This window comes from Boleophthalmus pectinirostris, unplaced genomic scaffold, assembly GCF_026225935.1.
Source record: "Boleophthalmus pectinirostris isolate CB_2022bp ecotype Guang Dong unplaced genomic scaffold, ASM2622593v1 HiC_scaffold_10, whole genome shotgun sequence".
Lineage (NCBI taxonomy): Eukaryota > Metazoa > Chordata > Actinopteri > Gobiiformes > Gobiidae > Boleophthalmus > Boleophthalmus pectinirostris.
Window position 1 is genome coordinate 36,720,393 of NW_026570971.1, and position 24,636 is coordinate 36,745,028.

The 24,636-nt window shown below is 39.8% G+C and overlaps 1 protein-coding gene across 1 annotated transcript in view; it reads right to left on the reverse strand.

Moving 5' to 3' along the window:
* Positions 1–92: 92 nt before the first annotated feature.
* plekhh1 (pleckstrin homology domain containing, family H (with MyTH4 domain) member 1) overlaps positions 93–24,636 on the reverse strand; it is a 97,684-nt gene continuing 73,140 nt past the window's right edge. Inside the window, 19 exon segments of the mRNA XM_055155900.1 lie at positions 93–245; positions 2,404–2,550; positions 3,449–3,532; positions 4,675–4,743; positions 4,746–4,809; positions 5,538–5,677; positions 6,166–6,307; positions 6,740–6,837; positions 6,972–7,127; positions 7,911–8,088; positions 8,542–8,639; positions 11,882–12,058; positions 15,008–15,120; positions 16,535–16,646; positions 18,738–18,917; positions 19,620–19,700; positions 22,210–22,368; positions 22,769–22,855; positions 23,443–23,553. Coding sequence (XP_055011875.1) covers positions 93–245; positions 2,404–2,550; positions 3,449–3,532; positions 4,675–4,743; positions 4,746–4,809; positions 5,538–5,677; positions 6,166–6,307; positions 6,740–6,837; positions 6,972–7,127; positions 7,911–8,088; positions 8,542–8,639; positions 11,882–12,058; positions 15,008–15,120; positions 16,535–16,646; positions 18,738–18,917; positions 19,620–19,700; positions 22,210–22,368; positions 22,769–22,855; positions 23,443–23,553 — 2,349 coding nt within the window.

Here is a 24,636-nt window from a genome sequence, read left to right on the forward strand (position 1 = left end):
CTTTATAGAGCCATTCATAATCACTACTATTGAAGCAGTAGTAGTTAATTTCTCTTCAGTCTGTTCTTTTTGAGTGGTTTTGTTAGCGTCATTCACAGTAGCGTGGGTCCCTTGGTCGTATAGTTCATGGAGGGGAAGTGGGGGCTGTCTGTGTCCCAGTGGGCGGGGCTCTCATGGGGGGAGGAGGAAACGCCGGGACTCCAGTGGTTTATGTAGCTAGCCATTAGTAATGTTAGCTCCAAAATCTGGGAATAGAATAACATAAAAAACACAAATAATTAAAACGCTTTAATGTATTCTGATACATGGTCCAATCAGAGTACTGTATTCTCAATACTTTGAATACTTTTACATCGAGTTGCTTTTAAATTATAGTATAAAGCTGCACCATAGGATTAAAAACAGCTTTGTATTTGTTTCACCACTTTTTTATGTCTTCACTATCACAAACTGGAGATGGAAAAATTGTGCTTGAACTCTCCACATGAGCTGTTTTCTATTTTTCTCACTAGTTATGGGCAGTTTGAAGCTTAAATTGAGTGTTTAAGTGCCGTCACCTTTTTTTTACGACTACTTGAACACCAGCAAATGAAAAAGAGAAAATAGAATACAGGTACTTAAAATTACTATTCAAAATATTTATTCTTGGTACCGTATTTTTTGGACTATAAGTTGCACTTTTTTTCATGGTTTGGGTGGTCCTGAGACTTATACTCCGCTGTGACTTATATGTTAAAATTTTCACACTGACAGCCATGAGAGGGCGCTCTAGTCTTGTGTGCCAGTATCTGCTGCGCCTATTACGCCTGTACCACTGTCACTTGGCTCTACTGTGCTTTCTCCTGCAGAAAGAACCTCTGTCCTGTCTGTATCATGTCAGTCGATCACACCATTACTTCTGTACCACTGAAAATTGAAAATTTAAACAAACTTATAAAGACGACTGAGAAGACTGAACACAAAATGTCCCCAAACAGAAAATCATATATTGCAGATTACAAGCTGCAAGTAGCGAAATATGCAGCCGAAAACGGTAATCAAACAGCAGAAAGAAAGTATGAAGTGAGCGAGAAACTTGTGAAGGACTGGCGAAAGGCGGGGATGGAGAACACAGCTTCACGGCAACTGGTAGGGTATGCCATGCAACTTTCCTGGGTTCGATGGATGAATCGACAAAGCCGAAACCATCCTATCAGGATTCAGAAAGGCTGGAATAATTCTAACTAGAACTGATGCTGAGTCTGATGAAAGCTACACAGAAGAGGAAGTGGCGCTCCGTTTACCTCCGGAGGTCGCAGAGTTGCTCAGTGTCACTTCAATGGATTTAGTGATTTGCAGTGAGATGGAGAGTTTGGTAAACTTGTTGTGTTCTGTTGTTTATGCTATAATTATCTGAAGAACTGTTCATATGTGACGTTAACAGTCTGTTGTTCTCTCTTCTATTGTTATTACTACAACTTGACTTTCAACATGAAATATCGGTTCCTGGTCTCTGATTTTATAAAATAAATTTTCCAGATCGACTTATAGTCCAAAAAATATGGCACATGTATTCAGTTACTTCCCAACACTGGTGGTGGTAAGCTACTTTTGAAGTCACAGCTGCCCTGGGACAAACTGATGTAAGTGAGACTGCCATCAATCCCTCCAGCCACTACTGTATGCATTCACACATATAAACAAAAGCAATGGGTGCAATGTCTTACCCAAAGACACAATAACAGTATTTTTAGTGTGGAAGCACTGTTTAACTTACTTTAACTATATATATATATATACACACACACATATATATATATATATATATATATATATATATATATATATATATATATAAAATTTCTTTCTAAAAGAAAAAGAAAAAGAAAACTTTCAGTTTCAATAGCAGCAAAACAACTCAATGTTTTGAATGGAGATTTACACTAAAAAGACACGTGTGGAGGCAGAGTGAGAAGGGCTGAGATTAAGTTTAACTGTGCAGGCAGAACCACACACTTTGCAAATACTTCACAGAGACGAGTGGATCTGGAGCTGTGTCCTGTCTCCCCTGAATTCAGGGGGGGGTGACTGAAAGGTGGGTAAACCAATCAGAGAGAATGTTCCGTTTGTGTAAAAAACAAACATAGCTGCTTACACATAAAAAAAGGAGAAGAATCTATACAAAGAACTGAGAAACAGAGCAGATTTTTACAGAATTTACAACAGACGCACCAAACTATGACTTATCTTAGGCAAAAGACGTTATACATTTTGTTTTGAATGTTACAAGAATTTTGAAGAGGGCATGTGAAACAAATGAGTGTCATCCTCTCAAGTTGTGGTCCGATTCCAGAACCTTCTGAATTCAAACGAAATGTAAGTAGCTACTGTATGTTATTTAGGCCCAAACCCCATGCCCTGTACCTTTGGTTTGGCCATAGTAAATACCAGTTTCTCCACACTCTTCTTCCCAGCTCCAGGTTCCTTCTGCTGCGTCGTCACCAACACAAAGTCCTCCCTGCAGCCCCCAAACGTCACCACGCACTGGTACGGGTACGTCACCAGGAGGTGCTGTGGAGCAAAGACTTATTTTAGTTCATTAATTATTTCTAAAGGACTTTCTACTTTCCATCTGTCTGGAATATTTCACAGTATGGTAAACCTATCTTCATGGAGACCAAACCAAACCAAGTTAAAGGTCAGATCTGTGGAGAGGTAACCCTGCTCACAGTCAGAATGCTTGTTATTCTTTGCTATAAAACCCCTGAATAAATGTATATGTATTTAAATGATAATTCAAATAAAATGCAAAATGTGAGTGTTAAATGGACAATAATCCCGAAGAAATCAGATAATTTTGCTTTTAAATTGTGATTTTTAAGAATCCTCTCCAATCCAACTTTATTTGTATAGAACATTTTATAAACAAGATAGTTTCCAAAGTGCTTCACACGGCAGTGTAAAACCTTTAACTTTAAAACTCAGTAGAATTATGTTCTGGACAAAAGAAACTGATAGAAACAATAGATAAAAATATTTAAAACAATGAATAAAATCAATAAATAAAAATAATAAAAATCAATAAATAAAAGCAGTACTAAAAAAGAATTAAATAGATAAAAAGAATTAAAGAAAAATAAAATCTGATCTCCAAACAATCTGACAATAATCAGATTTCGAGTGTGTGTGTAACTGCAGTCATTGTTAACTAGAAACTTCACTTTAGTTTAAAAGTAAAAACCCATTAGTTTAAAAGATTTTGAGTAAACCCATAATCATTCAACCTGTTTTTTGATGATCAAACCATAATAAATTGTGGCTGCTTCATGAGACATGTGTAAACGTGCTGGTTTCTTTGTTCCTTTGTTGTGATCTGGGGTCTGCCTCTAGTCTCCACATGTTCTCTTTCATTCATTTAAGTTTAAGTTTTAAGTTGTGATTTATCTACAAACATATCTGCACAACTCACCATTGTCAAGTCAAGAACACACAGGCCATCCTCACTGACTGCCAGCCAAACCTGAGTCTGCTCCAGTGAACACGGAGGAACAGGCTGGAAACAACACACACACACACACACACACACACATTTCATTTAACATTAAATTTACATTAAAGGGTCCATATTACACTGTTTTCTGATCTGGTCTAATGTCGTTCCCTCATCACACAGAGACCTGGAGTTGGGTTTTGTTCCATTTACACATGTTTAACACACAAACCCTGCACATTTAGACTGAGTTCTTCTCAAAAAGAAAAATTTAAAAACACTCCACTCCACCTTCTTATGTCATATCAAAAACTGTGCTTTTAAATATCATACACCTTCCTTTGAATCATTTTAGACTTGGAATTGCCAATTTTTATTGAACTAAAGGTATGAGAGAATGAGAGCCTCGCACATCAACTACTAGAGACAGGTGCGTTGGAGGAGAGGGAGCAGCCCCAGAACATACAGAAAAATCCCGCACACCGTCTTACTTGCAAACTGTGAAATTTATTAGGACAAACCGTGCAACGTTTCGACACTAGGCCTTCGTCAGGCAAACAGAATGAGAGCTCAGGTGGCCACCTTAAATAGGGTGTGGCAAGCACCCAAGGGTGACAGGTCATGAAGAAACAGTGCACACAAAACCCCATAATTCAAAAAAAACAAAGACAGTCAACATATAGTGTAATAATAATACAAATAATAATAATGAAATCATCATACAACGATCATAGAATAAGAAGAAGCTCTCATTCTGTTTGCCTGACGAAGGCCTAGTGCCGAAACGTTGCACAGTTTGTCCTAATAAATTTCACAGTTTGCAAGTAAGACGGTGTGCGGGATTTTTCTGTATTGAAATAAAGGTAAAAGGAGCTGAAAACTACCACTTCATGACAACACAAGGTGGAACAGAACATTTGAAGCTTTGGAGATGTAGACAGACTAATAATAAGGAGTTACTCAAACATGTGTGAATTAAACAAAATACATCTCCAGGTGTGTTTTTGAGGAGAAATGGCTCACAAGAGTCAATTTTGGGTGATACAAGTCCTTTAAGCAAATCAAAATCATAGCACCAAATCAAATCAGTCTCTGAAAGAAAACAAGGTTGTAGTAAATCTGTAATAATTAACGTTTCAGAACAAAATATTTACTCAAAATGGCACCTCTAAACAAGTTACTCCATAATCACTTGTGTGTTTTACCTTTGCAGAGAAGAGTTTGGCACCGAACAGCGGCCACTTTCTGGCCACAGTGAGATAAATCCTCACACACACTCAGAACTACTACTGCAACCACGAAGCAATGCCCACTTACAAAGAAAACGCTCCAACAGGTCTCTGAGAGGAGAGAGGGAGGAAAGAGAGAGAGAGAGGGAGAGAGAAAGAGTGAGGGAGAGGAAGAAGGGGGGCAAAGAGAGAGAAGGGGAGAATTAGGTGAGGGAGAAGGGGAAAGAGAGAGAGAGGGACAGAGAAAGGAGGAAACATAAAGAGTAGGGGAGGGGGGGACGTGAGAGAGAGAGAAGAAGAAAGGAGAGAGAAGAGTGAAAGGAGGAGAGAAACAGGAAGGGGATAGAGAGAAGAAGAAGGGAGAGAGAGGAGGAGAGAGAGAGGATGAGATAGAAAGAAGAAGAGAGGGAGAAAGCGGAGGGAAGGAGAAAGAAGGAGAGAAATAAAACAGGTTGTTTCATTTTATTTATGAAAACTGTCAGATCACATTATATATTTGTTTAACCTCAGAAATATAGAATAATACTAATACTACACACAATGAATAGAACATACTGAAGCTAAGCAGGGTTGGGCATGTAGTAGTACATGTAAGGGAAACTGCTGTTGTTTCCTTAAGCAAGACACTTGCATGCATCTGTCTAGTTTGAGTGTGTCACAAAACTGTAAAACAACTCTGAGCACCTTGAAAAACTGAATATGAGAGTAAACAAGTGATTCAATATTTTACTAATAGGTCTTAAAAAAAAAAAAAAAAGGATGTTTTCAATTTCAATCCAAGTTTTAATTCAAGGTTTTGACATAAATACACATAAATAAATAAAAAGTAAAAACCTTACCTGAGTTGATCTGCGCTGAGGTCCTGTCTGTATCTTTTGGGATAAAACTTCTCTAAAGCCTGAATCAGAATCAGCTGAGACTTGGGCTGGGCAGAACCAGAGGCAGACACCAGGGGGCGCTCTAGATCCCCATGTTCAACCTACAATGGGGGAGATTTATATATATATATATATATATATATATATATATATATATATATATATATATATATATATATATATATATATATATATATATATATATATATATATATATATATATATATATATATATATATATATAATATGTAAAATTATGTAAAATAATTTAAAGTTGCATTGTGTAACTTTTCTGGTGGAGGCTCCATCAAACGCTGTTCTCCAAAGAGATGTTATTACTTTGTCTATCTTTGTCTATGTTTATCTGTGGAGAGGTGACCCCGCTCACAGTCAGAATGTCTGTGTTTCTAGGTATTTTTGAGCCATAAAAAACACCTGTAATTGAATAAATGTAAAGTAGAGCTCTTTAATGTCATATTGTGGAACATTCAAGGCAGAGCAGTGACATCTCCATAGAAACAAGGAGGTGACAGACCTGCGACCAAAAAGTTACAAAATGCACCTTCAAAATGTATTTGCAGTGACTGACCTGCGCCATGAGTGCAGCCACCTCCATTGCCAGCTCCTTGTTCACAGGAAAATGTCCTTGTTGAACCTCACCATTCACCTGATAGGCCAGAAGGAGGCGCTCACGCTCTGTCTCTCCTTTCACCTGAGAGCGGAAGCACAACCTGGACAAATGGAAAACAGAGATGACAGGCTTTTAGAAAATTATAAGCAAATTATAAATAATGTTTGCTTCAACTTTGCCAGAGGTGAAGTTTATCTTCTACATCTGACTAAAATGACTCAATTCAAATTAAATCTGTTTCTGAAAACTTTGAAGGTCAGACAAAAAACTGGACTCTGTCTGAAGCAAAAGCTGAAGCTCCTGTTCTCCTCTAACTGTCTCTAATTGTCTCTGTACTCTCATTATAAGAGGAACAAGCTCTACACAAAGGAAAGTCAGATTTCAAGCTGGTTTGAGATTCAGTTATCCTTTTTTTTTTTTGGTCTGTTCCAGAATCTTCTCGGCTCACTGACTAACAGAAATTAATTTTTAAAAAGTGTACATCCCATATGAACATGAAATTAAAGAATTCACTCCAGCTTGAATCTCATACCTGTTTTTATAAGTTAAGCGGACGATGCGCGTTGCTTCATTCTTTCCTGGCTGTAGCTCCTTTAATGCCTGCTCCCATTTGGAAATCACATCACAGATCTAAAACAACACAGACAGAAACACTCAGTGACCATCAGCTATAAGCATGTGTCTTATTTGACACTGTAGTAAGAAGGGAATACATACGCACATGCTTTTAACACTTTTATATCTTTAAACTGTTAATTCTGTACCTTTGCTGTGGGCTGGAGACAGTGCTCCAGGTCTTTTCCTGAAGGATCATCAGTGAAGAGACAGAACCCAGTGAGCTGAGGCTTCCTCATCTGGATCCTCTGGTTTAAAGTGTTTAAGAACTCCTCCACTGTGGTGGAGCCATCAAAACCCACCACCTGCCGAAGAAAGGATATTAGAAGGGTTAGATCCCCTTTTTGCTTTTCTGCTTTAGGGGAAATACAGTTCAGTTTTTTGTTTTGTTTTGTTTTGTTTTGGTGTAAGATTGTTTTAGATGAGTGCAGTTGTAAAATGAGCCACTGCAACAAAATAATTTCCTAAAAGGGATTAATAAAACACATCTAAGTTCTATTCTACTACTACTACTACTACTACTACTACTATTATTATTATTATTATTATTATTATTATTATTATTATTATTAATAATAATAATAATAATAATAATAATAATAATAATAATAATAATAAATTTGTCTTATATAGCACTTCTCCAGACACTTCACAATTTGGTGCATTATTCAGTCACTCTTCACTTAGTGGTGGTGAGATTATTGTAGCCACAGCTGCCCTGGGGCAGACTGACAGACGTAAGGCTGCCAATCTGTGCCATTTGCCCCTCTGACCACTACCAACACTCACGCACACCGCACTTGCATACTAGACAATGTTGGTAAAGTGTCTTGCCTAAAGACACAACAGTTTTCCTGCTGGCGCCCCACTGTGGCACCTGATTTTCCCAGCGGTCTCCCATCCAAATCTTCATTAGGCTCAGATGCGCTCAGCAAAAGAGAGCTAACGAGATCAGGTTTTGAGGAGGTCTGGCCACACATAGTGGAAAGCATGACATCTCCATGGAGACAAGCAGGTGGCACACCCTCCACCAGAAAAGTCAAATAGTGCCCCTTTAATAGCTGTCAAGGTTCTTGTGCAACTCTGACCTGGTAGGTGTTGTTCATGAAGTGCACAGGGATACTGAAGGGCAGTGAGTGGTGATAGGGGTTCCTCAAAAGAATGGACACAATCTCCATACGTGAAGGTCTGGCCTCTCTCTCTCCATTCTGTAGAGTTCTCTCCACCGATCTCTGACAATACACCGCATATTTACCCACCTCACTCCTGTGGGACGAAATTATTATTATTATTATTATTATTATTATTATTATTATTATTATTATTATTATTATTATTATTATTATTTTTAGTTTTTATTGGATCAAATTGTAGATTTTTTTTTATTTTATGTACAGCACACTTTGGAAACAGTCTTTGTTTATGAAATGTGCTATAAAAATAAAGTGTACTGGACTGGATTTAATTTGATTTGCTGTTGTGGACATTATGAATATTAAGCTTATCATGTCCATGTCAAGGACCAGAAATATATGTTAAGTAGACAAAACTATCTGTGAAATTAATCATAGTTTTGGTCCAAATTACTTATATACATTATCATACATTACATATATTAAGCTACAACATTAACTACTTAAATAATGTACAACTCAACAAATAAACACAAAATTGAATTACAAATAAAAACACTGATAAAAAGTCCCTGGCTGGTCTCACCGTGGGTCTGCCTGGAGCTGGAGGTACTGTCTCAGATACCAGAGGAAGTGATGCTGAGGCAGGAAAAGAGCCACACACAGAGACAACAGCTGCCAGCACTGGGTACAAGAGAGGAAAAAAAGTTCCAGAATACAGCTTTAAATTGTGAAGTGAAGAGCTATGCAAGTGTGTAACCACCTACCTACTCTAATGTATATATACCAACTTTTCATTCACACGTTTAACAAACAAACACTGTATATTTAGGCTGAGTTCTTCTCTCAGACTGAAAACACTCTGTTCCACCTTGTGATGTCATGTGGTAATACAAGAATCGCTCCACTGAGTTTGTAAACTCCATACACCTTCACTAGAATCATATGGTTTATTTCAGCTCTGGAATTGCTGATCTCTATTGATCTAAAGGTAAAAGGGGCAGTTCACTTGAAAACTACCACTTCATGACATCACAAGGTAGAACAGAGCATTTGGAGCTTTGGAGATGTAGACAGACTAATAATAAAGGGTTACTCTGTGACAAAGAGGGCCTTTGTCCCTATTTATTCACATTTCATTTCATTTTACATCTGTTTCCATAATCAACTAAACAGCTAAATATTACTATCATGGGTTTGTTTTATTTAGTCTTTGTTTAGTTAAGTTAATCACTTCACACCAGTTACTTTAAATATGTTTTATTTGGTTATATCTAGTGATGTTACGAGATGTGCTCAGGCTTTGAAGCTTGTGCTGAGTAGTGAAAGGGGTGTTTCCGCGAGACACATATCAAGGCTTGCTTCAATTAGGGGAGGAGTCAAAAAAGATGATGTTCGAAGCCTCGCTGCCCGGCTACCACGTGATTGCTTCAGGAAGTGGTTCAGATTTTGCTGCAAGCTATTACAGTTATATAGACCCCTCAGGCTCCATTCAAAATGTGGGTATTTGAAGGAGAGTCACATTCAGTTGAGTTTGGATAGAGTTTGGAGAGTTTGGATACTAGAGTTTGAATAGAGTGTATAGTCTCTCAAAGGCTGGAGAGGTTGTGTCAAAAAAATAAAAAAGAAAGAAATAGGTTAAAATTAAAAACTATTGAGAAACTCTTGTTTCTAAATAAAAATGAATACAATTTCCCTTGTCCTGTATATCATATTTTGCCCTTTTCCTACTTCCATATGCCCTTTCACTGTCCTCTGCCTGATCACACCCCTGCCATTTTCAGAAAAACTGCTTACCTTGCCATATTATAATATTACCATTTTGGGAAAATGACACACAGAATGCATACAAAATTATATTTGGCCTTACATTTTTTGTAATTCATAGTCATTCCCAACAGACATAATAGACACAAAAATTCAATGCCTCACACATGATGTGGTTCAGATACAGCTGCCTGTGATTATACACTTGGCCAGTAGGTGGGTTCGTGCGCACATGAAACTTTGAGAAATTAACCCTTTCTCGAACCAGTTGGCTCAAGTGGTTCAATGCCTCATGAGGCTTTATCTCACCATCACCAGTGTTGGGAGTAACGCGTTATAAAAGTAACGAATTACAGTAATGCATTACTTTTTGCTGTAACGCAGTAATGTAAGGCATTACAGGGGAAAAAATAGTAATATTTTACTCGGTACAAATGTGAGCAACGCGCGTTACAGTGTTTTTTTTTAACCTGGATTGAAGTGGTGGGTTTTTCTTCATACAAATTCGCTAAAATCACCTCGATATCAGCAGCGGTGAAACGCCGGAGATGCGCCCTCATAGACCTTCAGGTAACCGCGGGCGAAAGGACTGACAAAGAACTCCACGCTGTTTAGACCTGGTTTAGACCTGGGTCAGTTTTGGTTTAGACCTGGTTTAGACCTGGGTCAGTTCTGGTTTAGACCTGGTTTACACTCGTCCCTCCCTCTATCGCAGTTCACTTTTCGCTGTCTCGCAGATTTTTTATTTAATTATTTTTGTGCAATTTTGCATGCCCTGTTTTTTTTACATTGTATGATGCGTATTGCGTTCCTCCCGCTGCGTCCTGACTGGCCAAGGGACTCCTGTCTCCTGTACAGTACAGTACAGAATGTGTTCAGCTGCCAAATTTAAATACATGTTCAATCTCTAGCAGTGTGATTCTGAAGTGCTGTACGGTTGCAAGTTTTCTCCCCGACGAAAACCCACAACGTCGACGAAACGTTCTGCACCGACAAAGGCTCCTGCGCTCGCACCCAAAAGGCAGAGGAAGATGCAAACCATCACACAAAAAGTTGGACTTCTGGACACGCTGAAGGAAGGTAGAAGTTACGCGCTGTAACAGACTCTTGCACCGGCTCGGGTACCTGCAAATAGTTGCTGAAATCAGGGCCGCGAGCCCAAGCAGCAGGGTGTCCATAAAGAGCGATCGGGTGACAGCCGCTCTTACCTCCGTGAGGTGTGGAGCAGAGCCGCTCCTTTCTCCTGCGGTCACCTTCGAGCCCTTCCCTACAGTGAGTCCTGTTTTAGTCCTAGTTCAGTTCTAGTTTAGTCCTAGTTCACTTCTGGTTTAGTCCTGGTTCAGCTCTGGTTTAGTCCTGGTTTAGACCTGGTTTAGTCCTGGTTCAGTCCATATACAGCGCAAAAGTTATTTTGGTGAGAGTAACTTAAAGTAATGCAATAGTAATGTAATGCCTTACATTTTAAATGCAGTAATATTGTAATGTAACGAATTACTTTGAAATTACAGTAATAGGTAATAAATAACGCATTACAGTTTCAAAGTAACTTGCCCAACAGTGACCATCACTAGTTATATCTACTCATTTTGTTATACAGACAACTTACCACCTTAGCTATTACTCTATATGGTCTGGAGACAAAAGAGGGGGCATGACCTTGGTCAGCCATATTTGTAGTTTCTGGAGGAAGGTTTGGCCCAGACCATGTGGAGGGACGACTCATTTTCAGTTCTTTTGTTTTATGGATTTTGTTTGTATGATTTTCATATTTCAGTGTTTCTAGTTTATTTTGAGCACTGTTATTTAAAGGGGACTTGGGAACTCTAAAGTGGGAGAAGTTCAGTCACCAGTCGGGGGTTCACCACTAGTGCAGCCGTGTGCACATGGGGTTTTTCCTTTGTTTCATTAATTTCTGTTGGTTTTGCCTTTATTTAAGCACAGTTATTTTTTGTAAATATGTAATTTTTTCTCTTTTTTTTTTGCCCACGAATCCATGGTGTAAGAACAAATAAATATTTTTTGGTTAAAATGGACATTTTTTTGTCTGCCTCCTTTTGACCATTTTGGCCAGCTTCCCCACATACTCAAACATGTGTAAAACAAAACACAACTCCAGGTCTGTTTTGGAGAAAATGACTGAAAGTGTGCATGCCCCTGACCTGTGTGAGGGAGTAGTTGTGCGGCGTGCGGCGGTTGGTCTGTTTGATCAGCTGACAGTACATCTCGTTCTGAAGCTCCGGGTGTGTGACACACACCTGCAATGCATTCTGGGCCAAGGACGTGTGGTAGTCCACCGAGGGGGACTCAACCAGGACGTTTATGAACAACTGACATGACTAGTGAGGGGGAGAGAGAAAGGAGGGAGAGAAAAGAGAGAGGAAAGGGGGAGGGAGAGGGAGAGAGAGAGAGAGAGAGAGAGAGAGGAGGGAGAGAGAGGGAGAGAGGAGAGAGAAGGGGACATGGAGAGAGGGGAGGAGATGGAGGAGAAAGGAGAGGCAGGGGAGATGTGAGGGAAAGGGAAGAGAGAGGGAGAGATAAGGAGAGGAAGGAAAAGGAACAGAGGGGAGAAGAAGAAGAAAGGGAGAGTGTAAGGAATAGGACAGAGGGAGAGAGGGAAAGAGATGAGGGCTGTTATTTTGTTGTGATATCGACATAGAGACAGCAGAGGGCAGTAAAGTAGTGACAATGTTAAACATGATCAGCTTTATATTATTATTATTATTATTATTATTATTATTATTATTTTGTATATAAGTGCAGCTACTAAACTGATACAAGAATCTCATGTTCTTTGGAAGTTATTAATCAGATCTGTGGAGAGGCGACTCTGCTCACAGTAAGAATGCATGTTAATCAGGTAATTTTTGTGTGTGTGTTGTTTTTTTTTTTTTTTTTTTTTGTATTAAAAACCTGCAGTTGAATAAATGCAAGATAGATAAGTTTAATGCCATACAGTGGAACATTACAGGCAAAGTATCTCCATGGAAACAAGCAGGAGCCAAACCCTGACTTAGAAGTCAGAAGTGCACTTTTAAATATATTGTTAGTGACTACGTTTTTAAATGCATACCACAAAAGAGCAAAGAAAACATCATGCTGGGGGTGTACTGCATTTATTTCTATAGCAGGAATGTTCAGAGGTTACCATGGTGATACCCTGAACACATTAGCAAACACAGCTTGATAAGTTTTAAGATCTCTGAAAACTCAAGACTCAAAAATACAAAAGTGATTTAAAGAATATCTTTTCATGTTCTTGTGATCAGAGCGAGCGTTCATGGTCCTGTTTTGGAGTTGGATTTTATACTAAAAGGTGAGACTCATTGAACAACTACTATTTTCTACAACTGTAGTTCAGATAAATCTTCTCTTTCTGGTCAGATTGTGTTAAAAAAGCTCAGATTAAAGTCTAATTCAGACAGAGCAAACCCTACAGTTAGCACACCCACATGGAATGTGGATGATATCAGCTGCAAAGTATCAATATAACACAAATAAAGTATAAAGTATGAATAAATTAATTCATTATAAACTTTATTTCCCCACAATTTCTTCAAAAAGGTACAAACATTCATCTAAACAGATCTTCTCTCGCTCTCTCTCTCTCTCTCAATCTCCCTCTCTCTCTCTCTCTCTCTCTCTCTCTCTCTCTCTCTCTCTCCTCTCTCTCTCTCTCTCTCTCTCTCTCTCTCTCTCTCTCTCTCTCTCTCTCTCTCTCTCTCTCTCTCTCTCTCTCTCTCTCTCTCTCTCTCTCTCTCTCTCTCTCTCTCTCTCTCTCTCTCTCTCTCTCTCTCTCTCTCTCTCTCTCTCTCTCTCTCTCTCTCTCTCTCTCTCTCTCTCTCTCTCTCTCTCTCTCTCTCTCTCTCTCTCTCTCTCTCTCTCTCTCTCTCTCTCTCTCTCTCTCTCTCTCTCTCTCTCCTCTCTCTCTCTCTCTCTCTCTCTCTCTCTCTCTCTCTCTCTCTCTCTCTCTGCGCTGATGTTGAGTGGAAGTGAAAAACAAACTCCTCCAATGTGTCTCAGGGGAACAGGCCTGTGAAGCATGAAGGAGGGATCTGAGTGGGTAGATGAAAGACTGGAAAATCTATCCCATTTTTTACAATGTCACAAAATATCTCCCTCTCTCTGTCCCTCTCCTGCTCTCTCTGCTTAATCCTCTCTCTCCTGACCTGGTCTTTCAATATTCATGTACTTCAGAGGACAATAAGTGTAGGGAGCTCTAGGACTAAACCAGAACTAAACCAGGATTAAGTCAGGACTAAACTAGAACTAAACCAGGAATAAGTCAGGACTAAACCAGAACTAAACCAGGACAAAATTAAGACTAGATCTGACCCAAATCAGGACTAAGTCTAAGAGGGGAGAAGGAGGATGAGAGGATCAGAGGAGATAACACTATTATTGCATCTGATCTACACTTTTAATGAGAGGCCCCCCATGCTAAAGGCTTTGAAGCACAGAGAGCAGGAGAGGGAGGGAGAGGGGGATCTCTCTTTCCCTGTGTCTTTCTCTCTTCTTCTCTCTCTCTCTCTCTCTCTTTCTCCTTCCCTCTCCCTCTCTATGCATTTATTCAATTACAGGTGTTGTAGTGCTCAAAAATACTACAAAAACATGTATTCCTACAGTGAATAAGCAACTCACTTCTCCACAGATATGAACTGTAATTTGGCCTGGAAGCATTGTGGACTTGTCTCCATGGAAATAGACTGCTTAATACCATACTGTGGGACATTCTTTAGTCCAGACAAAGCAATAACATTTCCATGAAGTGAAGCAAGTGGCGGATCCTCCACCTGAAAGTTACACACATAGCTTTCAAACTATATTAAAATGTTTTTGTCTGTGTTAATGTGTGTATTGTGTCACCATGGTAACTAGCGGGCATTGCACCAATAGAGTTATAGGTAGAACACCCCCAGCATCATGTCACTGAAAAGTATCAATTAGGATCGAAGTATGAATATATGATTGCTTGCTTGGGATTTATTTCAAGACATAACAAAAAGAAAGAAGAAAATCAACCAAAAAATTAAAAATTAAATTGTAAACCTTATATACAAGGATTTATATACAAGTTTGAAAAGGAGAAAAGGAGTGGTTGGAAGTATAAATGTATTTGTTTCCAGCCCTTTTTCTCCATGGAGACTATTACTTTGTCTGGAGTGTTTCACAGTACAGCATTAAACCTTTCTATCTCCTTGGAGACCAAACCAGACCAAGTTCCAGGCCAGATCTGTGGAGAGGCAACCCCGCTCACAGTCAGAATGCACCTTTATATTGAAACCAACCTTGAATAGTTTTATAGCTTCTGTCTGTAGTGCCTCCGATGGCAGAGTGGTTAACGGCACTCTCAGTCCGTCTTGACAGAAGCTCAGGGTCCTACTCCTCCACCAAGGGGATTCTGGGAAGAGAAATTCAACACGAAAAATGAAAAATGTGTTTCTCACCTTCCACAGTGGTTGGTCTCTCTCACCCTCATCCAGCTCGGGTCCTCTACCAGAGGCCTGGGAGCCTGAGAGTTCTGCGCAGTATCTTTGCTGTCCCCAAGACTGCACTTTTCTAGACTGAGATGTCTGTTGTTTTTCCAGTTTGGGGGTTATAGCCCTGAGTGCTCCAATCACCACAAGCACCACTGATGCCTTCACTTTCCAGGCTTTCACCAGCTCCTCCTTGAGCCCCAGGTATTTCTCTAGTTTCTCGTGTTCCTTTTTCCTGATATTACCATCGCTTGGTATTGCGATGTCCACCACCACGGCTCTGCTCTGTTTCTTATCCACCACCACTATGTCTGGTTGGTTCGCCATCACCATCCTGTCTGTCTGTATCTGGAAGTCCCACAGGATCTTGGCTCGGTCATTCTCCACAACCTTTGGAGGTGTTTCCCACCTTGACCTTGGGGTCTCCAGCCCGTACTCTGCACAGATGTTTCTGTTAACTATGCCTGCCACTTGGTTATGTCGCTCCATGTTTGCTTTCCCTGCAGCATCTTACACCCTGCAGTTATGTGCTGGACTGTCTCAGGAGCCTCTTTGCACAGTCTACACCGTGGGTCTTGTCTGGTGTGGCAGATCTGGGCCTCTATTGCTCGAGTGCCCAGGGTCTGCTCCTGAGCAGCCACGAAGAGCCTCTGTGTGTCCTTCAGATCAGCCCTCTCAGGCCACTGGTAGGATTTCTTGATATCAGCCTCTTCAGTTATGTTCCGGTGATACGGAGGTGTAGGAGTTTGTCCTGCCATGATGAACCCTCCAGCACCTCTTCCTCTGGACCCCACTGTCTAAACCATTGGGCAAGGAATTGGGGAGATGCGAGGACACGATAGATATATGTGTGTGTGTGTGTGTAATCCTGGTTTAGTCCTGGTTTAGTCCTGGTTTAGACCTGGTTTAGTCCTGGTTTAGTCCAGGGTTAGTCCTGGTTTAGTTCTGGTTTAGACCTGGTTTAGTCCTGGTTTAGTCCTAGTTTAGTCCGTGTTTAGCCCTGGTTTAGTCCCGGTTATAATGTGGTGGTCTTGGGTTAGTTAATGTTGTTTATATCATATACTGTAATTCCTCATTTCATGTCTCAGTTAGTCCACATTACACCTTATTTAAATTCTTAAACTTACTAAAAATGTCTTTCTGAGACAGTAGTTGGAGTGACTAGATGTTGACCTAGTAAAATTCTCAGAGTGTGTAAGTAGAAAACATAACTTAATCTCTAAATGGCTCTGAGGTTAAAATGGTGGTGTGTTGAATCATGTTTATCTTTGAGTCTATAAAACCAGTCATGGGTATAAATAGATAATATAAAGATTCAAAATCCTCTGTGGTTCACACCTGGGTCTCCGTCCATGTCCAGGAGTTTCCCAATGAGCTGTTCATATTCAGTGCCCACTCGGAGGTTGGCGCTGCTGCCTGCTGCCACACTCAGGTGGTACAGCCAAGAGTCCTGAAGAGAGGGGAGAGGGAAAGATTTGAAAGATTTCATGACATTTGACCACCTTATGTTACTCTTGTTTTAAATTTCAATTAAAATAAGGATTAGTCTTTAAAAATCTTGTCCTGTATAAGTGGTAGCCTCTAGGGGTGAGTATTAGGTCCACATATGATTATTAGAATTCCCAAGTTTAAAATGTTTTAGGTTACCGTTTCTGTAACAACCACACAACTCACTTAGTGCCTATAAATCACAATCTTAAATAAGGCTGAAGAATTTGGAAAAAAGATATTAAAATTAGTGCTGTCATGCGATTAAAAAAATTGAGAGATTAATTAATTATGATCTGTAATTAATTAATCTAATTAATATCATTTTAATCTCACCTAAAAATTGCTGAGAAAAGCCTTCAATTTGAGGTATTTTCATTTAAATTCATTATTACATTATTGTGGCAGATCAAAAGACTGATGTAGATTTAAAAAAGTGACTTTATAAAGTCATTTATTGTTTAACAAATCTCTCCAAATTGGCTGTTGAGCCCAAGTCTCCATGAATAAGAAACTGTTTGTTGTAAAGTAGCAAAGACTAGGAAATCTGAACATAATAACTTTTGTCTACTTAAAGACAATAAAAAGTCCAGTCTTTCCTTAACCATATTAAAAAATATTATTGATAGAGAAATGCTTTATATATGAGATCACTGGTTTTAGTCCTTGTTTTAGTCCTGGTTTAGACCTGCTTTAGTCCTACTTTAGTCCTAGTTTAGTCCTGGAATGGGTTAGTCCTGGTTTTAGTCCTTGTTTTAGTCCTGGTTTAGACCTGCTTTAGTCCTACTTTAGTCCTAGTTTAGTCCTGGAATGGATTAATCCTGGTTTTAGTCCTGGTGTTAGTTCTGGTTTAGTCCTGGTTTAGACTTGGTTTAGTCCTGGTTTAGACCTGGTTTAGTCCTGGTTTGGTCCTGGTTTAGACCTGGTTTAGTCCTGGACTGGGTTAGTCCCGGTTTTAGTCTTGGTGTTAGTTCTGGTTTAGAGGCACACAGGAGGAAGCGCAGTTTACGGCGCGTACGCAAGAAAACACGATCCACACGTGGCGCACGGGAGGACATCGGTGTCCGTGCAGTAACTACAAAAGGAAACGTGGTCCGCGCGTTCTGAGGTTAATGACGATGATGAAGGTGTGTGTTTGTTTGTGTGTGTTTGTGTTTGTGTGTGTTTGTGTGTGTTTGTGTTTGTGTGTTTGTGTGTGTTTGTGTTTGTGTTTGTGTTGTGTGTGTGTGTGTGTGTGTGTGTGTGTGTGTGTGTGTGTGTGTGTGTGTGTGTGTGTGTGTGTGTTTGTGTGTGTTTGTGTGTGTTTGTGTGTGTGTGTTTGTGTACGTGTCCCCTCATGTGGCAGGTCACTATAGGACAGTAGTGCAGACATCATGAGTCTATGCAGGTTGTTTTCACCAGTGACATTTAAGTTGTAGGCGATATTATATTTGTTATTTTCTTTTATATTTCACGTCGGGAGAAGAATTTCCAAGACACGAATGTGTTTTTACCTGTGCACTGCTGACTCTGTTCTACTGGCTCTTCGACCTCGTCCATTGTGACTGACGCCGCCAACGTTAACATGACGTTTACATCGCTCTTACTGCGCGTGTTCTGTGTGGGTTTCCGGCAATGAGTGGAATTACCGAAATAAAAAAATGTATAAATGTGTTTTTTGTGTGTGTGTTGTTGTCCCAACAACACATAAAAACAGGTTTTATAATAAAGCAACTCACATACAGAAACAGAAAAGTTAGAGATTAAAAATGAGATTAACGCGATTAAAAAACATAACGCACTAAATATGACTGTAATTAATTAATCGCAATTAACGCGATAATTTGACACCCCTAATTAAAATATATTTTATGTTAATGATCAGTTACTAATACAAAGTTCAATTACACATTTTAAATTGTGTGATTCACACACTGTAGACCTAGGTAAACATATTGCAATTTATTCTGGCAAAGCAACTATATGTAGTTCGGTTAAACAGAATTTACACTCAGAATATAATCTGTGTACGGTGTGTTTTCCCTTATGGCAGCCTGTAAAGTGATCTCTGTACCTTCTCCTGTTTGGTCCCTATGAGCAGGTAGGTGGGGCTCTGCTCTGGAGGCTGGATCACTAGAGTACAATGAGACGAGATGAAACCTCTTCCTCCGGCCTCGTAATCTTCATCAGAGTCACATGACCTGTCCACTTCCTGAACTGAGGCATCACGGATCTGCAGCTGACCCAGGGGAAGCTAGAGAGCAGGGGACAGAGATTTAATAATATCAGAATGTATCAAACTATGTAGGACAATCGAATATTTTGAAGGGCCATATTACTCTGTTTTCTGATCTCTGTTCTAATGCAGTTTCCTCATCACAAACAGACCTGAGTTGTGTTTTGTTTCATTCACACACTTTTAACACACAAACATATTTAAACTGCATTTTTAAACTCCATACTTTACTTGAATCATTTGGATGATTTCAGCCCTGGAATTCAATCTCTACTGAATTGAAGGTAAAAGAAGCTCTTCATTTGAAAACTTATTATACATGACATAACAAGGTAGAAAAAAGCATTTTCCATTTTGGAGATGTAGACAGACTAATAATAAAGAGTTACTCAAACATGTGTGAAACAAAACACAACTCCAGGTCTGTTTTTGAGGAGTTAACACCATTAGAACATGATTTAAAGCTCAGAAGGATCTTTAATTGCAATAAAATATACTTGACTTTGGAAAACATTGCTATACCAAGAGTAAACAGAAAGCCCACAGTGACTTTTCTGTTTTTGCAAATGAGCTCTTCAATAAAAAGTTGAGTTAAAATTTAAATCTGCACAGTAAGGCCCATCTGAGAATTGAACCTGGGACCTTCTTGCTGTGAAGTGAGATTGCTGGTTTAGCTACCCAATCAATGCTAAAAAGGCAGTAAAGCATCTTGATACAGACCTTATCTTCTTTGTTGCGATAATAGTAGAAGACTTTTCTGACTAAAGAGCACCACACCAGCTTCGAGTGTCCATGTTTTACCTGTGATCACAAGCAGAACAGAAGTTTATATTCAGGAACAACAGTCTACACCAGTTTGTTTTACAGTGCACATTTATATCCCAGGAGTTTATTTTTGTACAAGTTTGAACCTGTTTTACAGAAAAATGACATCTCCGTGGACAGCACCACTTTTAGCATTAAACCAGCTGTCTGTGTGTGTCTGTGTGTGTGTGTGTGTGTGTCTGTGTGTGTGTGTGTGTGTGTGTGTGTGTGTGTGTGTGTGTCTGTGTGTTTCTGTGTGTGTGTGTGTCTGGCTGTCTGTGTGTGTATGTATGTGTGTGAGTACTCTGGGGTCATTGGGGTTAACTGCCTAAAACTTCAGAGCCGTTCAAACCCAAAGCTACAATCAGGTCTGGACCCGCAGTTCAAAAGAGGTTTCCAGGAAACTCCAGGCTTTGTTAAAGACACACACACATATCACGAATTTAGACCTGGAATATTGTATTGTTTTAAGCATTATCTATGAAAGGGGGAAGCAGATTTTTATGTCTGTCCAAATAGAGTCTTTACATTTATTTATTTATATTTTAATTTTATCTCTGACTAAATTATGTTTTAATGGGATATTTGACTTGTGTTCATATTCTGTGGTTTGTGTTTTTAAAATGTTTTAATTTGCCTGTTGGAGCATGTGAATGCTGTGTGCTCTGGTAGTTGAGGTACTGCAAATGGCAAATAAACTGAACTGAAGCACTACAAAAATTCCCATTTTCCTCAACTCCAGCTCTGATTACGGCAGATTACTGAATACGGTGCGATTATGGTTCTTAAGATAGTAACACTTTTATTTTGGTCTAATGACGTCATCCAGCCCCTCAAAATGTTAAGCTTTCTGGGGGACGGCTCACCCTAATTTGACCTATAAAAGAATCGTTAATGTCTCCAAAACTAAAACAGCACAAACCAAACTTTTTGCAGCACAAAAAAACACACACAGAGCACAAATGATGTACATAGTAGTTACTGTGTAGATTTGATGGGGAGCCAACTTCACGCAGGTCTGAATAAGATTTGGGAAGTTTTGTTTTTAAATTTTGTATTCAAATGTTTTTGTGTATTTTTCCTTTTTTAGAGTGTAGTTAAACTTCATCTGTCAATCATCCATCATCACTCTGGTCTGTCGGATGTAGACAGTTTTTAGTTCACCAACAAAAGACGAGTTAGGGCAGAGGACTGAGAGAGAAGAGGGGGGAGGGATGAGAAGAGAGGAGGTAGGTAGGAAGAGAGGAAGAGGAGAAAAGGAGAGGGGTTGGGTGAAGAGGGAAAGGAGAGGGATGAGAGGAGAGGGGGTAGTTAGCAAGAGAGCAGGAGGGGGTAGGGAGAGAGAGAGAGATAGAAGGAGAGGAGAAGAAGAAGAGAAGAGGTGGAGGAGGGAGAGAAAAGGGAGAAAAGAGATGGAAGAGAAGAAGGAGAAGAAAATAAGAGAAACAGGAGGGAGGGAGAGAGGAGAGAGTGGGGGTCTGTGGACATTCCTGAAGCTGAAGGTCTAAACCGTGTTGAGACGTGAAAGAGGTTTAGAACTGTCAGACCCTCTCATACTCTTCCTCTGTCCTCTATAGAGAGAACAGAGGAAGAGGAAGTGGAAGAGGAGGGTCACTCCAACAATAAGAATAAGAGTAGGTTTAAAAGGAAGTTATTTGAGGGTCCCCTTGAGAGCTACTACAACTCCAAGCTTCAGCCCATTTGGAATTTAATCAAAACTTAAGGATGGTTTGGTTAAATGATAATTGAAATAGAAGTGAAATAAAAGTTTCACTGAAGTGAAATGAAGTAGAAAACGTAGTCCTTTCATCGGTTGATGGTACAAAATTTCTATTAGTTGACTAAGATTATAAGGATTTGTATGGAGAGGAAGAAATTAAAAAGGAGAAAGAAAATGTTAGAAAGGAGCTGATATGTAAAAAGTCAGAATAAACTCAGAATTCACAAGTTGAATCTGTCTTTACATAAAAGCATTACAATTCCTAGTACTTTTTTCTTCATAAATAGTAGTTGCCGTCTTGCATGAGCGCCCCCTGCAGGTGTAGTCTTGTGAGTGCAGTTTGGCTCAGATGCACATGTCTCATTTCTCTTTCTTTGCTTTGTTCCCCTTGATTCCTTCTCTATCAATCGTTGTCCCAAAGAAAATCACAGAATGGAGTAAACCTGATGGAGGCTTCAGGAGCAGACGCCAGAGAAAAGAATCAAACTTTATTCGTCTCAGTGAGGAGTTTAGATCCTTTCTCCTCCCCATGTCTCCTCTGTGGGCAGGACTTCCTCTCCCATTTCCTGCAGAATTAAGGAGTGGAATCAAGGAGAAGGAAGCAAGGAAAGAGAAATGAGACACAGCCACAATAGTTTTGAAAGCTTTCGCTATGCCCCCTTTTTAGTCGACCAGCTGATGGACAGGGCATCGACCAAGATTTTTTTTGGTCGTCTACAGCCCCAGTATAATCACAAATACTCATAAACCAAACCCTCTTGTCTTTTGTACAAGTGTGAGTCTGACCTTGGTGAGCCAACCTCGGGCCATGGGCTTGGCTGTGGTCTGGAGACTGAAAGAGGAGCAGGTCTGGACCTTCAGGAGGTTCTGGAGGACTCTGATCCACTCCTCCAGAATGCTTGGAGAGTCTGCGGTCAGGTACAAAGTCTTCTTCTCTGTGATCAGCTACAGGAACAGGAGGAATGTTATAATGACATTACCTCCTCAAAAACAGACCTGTAGTTGCATTCCATTTTATTCACACATGTTTGAGTAATCTTGGTTTAGTCTGTCTACATCTCCAAAGGTCAAAATGCTCAAAATGTAGTTTTCAAGTTAACAGCTTCCTTACTTTTTGTTCAGTAGAGGTTGGCAATTTCAGGGCTAAAATCATCCAAATGATTCCAGCAAAGGTGTATAGAGTTTAAAAACACAGTGGAACACTTTGTGTATTATTACATGATATCACAAGGTAGAACGGAGTGTTTTCTGTCTGAGAAAAGAACTCAGCCTAAATATGCAGGGTTTGTGTGAATGAAATAAAACATAACTCCAGGAATGTTTGTGATGCCCCTTCTTCACTCACCTGAAATGTCTGACACCCCTCTCCTCTGATGATGCGACAGGAAGAGTTCAGCTCAATCTGACCCTGAGGTTTCCTGATGACATCACTCTGAAAAAATACAAAATTCAAATCAGATCACAGAATTTTTTTTTTTCAGATTCTTATTTTAAAGCCACAGTACTTAACTTTTTAGCAAAAGAATAGACCGAAATACAAAACATATTTTTTCATTTTGATTATGTATTTAGCACTGAAAAACACATGTCCTTACTATAAGCTGACTTGCATCTCCACAAACCTGACTCTTATTTGGCCTGGAGGAGGGCAGCCTCCTGCTTGTTTCTATGGAAATGTTGTTCCTTTGGCTATGATGTTCCAAAGTATAGCATAAAATTTATCTATCTCCATGGAAAATGGAGAAAAAACTTTCTTTTTGCATGGATTCACACAGGTTAACGTGCCACCTCCAGAATGTTACATCCTGTTACTTTAACTAAACAAGCAAAGTCTGATAAGTCTGAATAACTTTTTCTGTTATGCTATAGGCTTGGCTGATGCTGAACTATAAACCAGGACTAAACCAGACCTACACCTGCCCTCTGCACCTGCTCTCTGCACCTGCCCTCGTAGTGTTTTACAGATGTGTAGTGACACAGACACAGACAGCACCTGTACAGACACTCCATTAAACTCACAGGAGACTTGTAGTAAAGGATCTCTCCATTTCTGAGGACAAACCAGCGTCGCTTCCAAGCCTTGATTTGCGCACCCATCTTCAGCAGGTACCCCGACTTCTCCAGTGTCTCCTGAATCAGAGAGGACATGATCATTATGATAAAGAAAGAGTTAAAGCTCGACATTTTTGCTGTTATAAAAGGTTGTGTTCATGTGACATCACAACATTTGCAAATAGCAATAATTTAAACAGCTGGAAGACAGGTGAGAATTCTCAGGTGGAATGAACCATAGACCATGTTTATAAATGGACAGATGTAAAGCACTAGCCGCCTGGCTCCAGTTGACTTACATTGGAATATTGCAGTCCCTCTCTCTGTAACTGCTGCTGTGAACCTTGTCATTTTGGTCTTAAAATGTTCATATTATTGAGCACGTGACCCTGCACTCTAACAAATTTCTGTAGTTTCTACAGTAACTTTTACAACTGCTTCTTGCTTTCACAAATTACATGCCGTAACTGTAGATTGCAATGCATTGTGGGACAAAAAAAAATACAGTTAGTAAGAACTTTTTCTACAACAGCCTGTTGTAAATTAAAATGAGTTTGTGCTTTATTGTAGATGGGAGGATATTACATGTAAATGTTGTATTTTCAAATGTTTCTACACCGCACACATTCAGTTAAGAAGAGCAGAGACAAAGAGGAGCTCATCGGGATAATGCACTGGTTCATTTACTCCACAAAAGAGTAAGTAACCTGTTGTTTTGTTGTTGTTTGTTTGTTTGATTTTAAGTCATTTTTATATTTTTTCCCCCGTTCTAATACAGCTTGTAAGATAGCTTATTTGTTTGTTTCTGTGTCTGTGTAAGTCGTCTCGCACTTAGACGTAAACATAGCTTATTAAACATAATAGAACCGCGCTGTTATCTGTGGTCACGCATGCGCATTTAGACCGGTATAGACTTGTTTACATGAGCACGTGAGGAAAATGGCCGACTCCCTCGAGCCCGGTGCAGCTCATCTTCGAGCTGCTGCTGCGCGCGAGGCACTGCGGTGTCGGTCATCCGAACTGAGCCGGACGGACCCGGGTCCAGACGAGGCTGCGCCGCGGTAACACTCCGACACATGAACTCTCCGGTAGAGCGGGTGTGGCGCTCACGAGAGGCAGCGGTGAACCGAGGTGAGCGCGGAATGATACTACAGTGTGCGG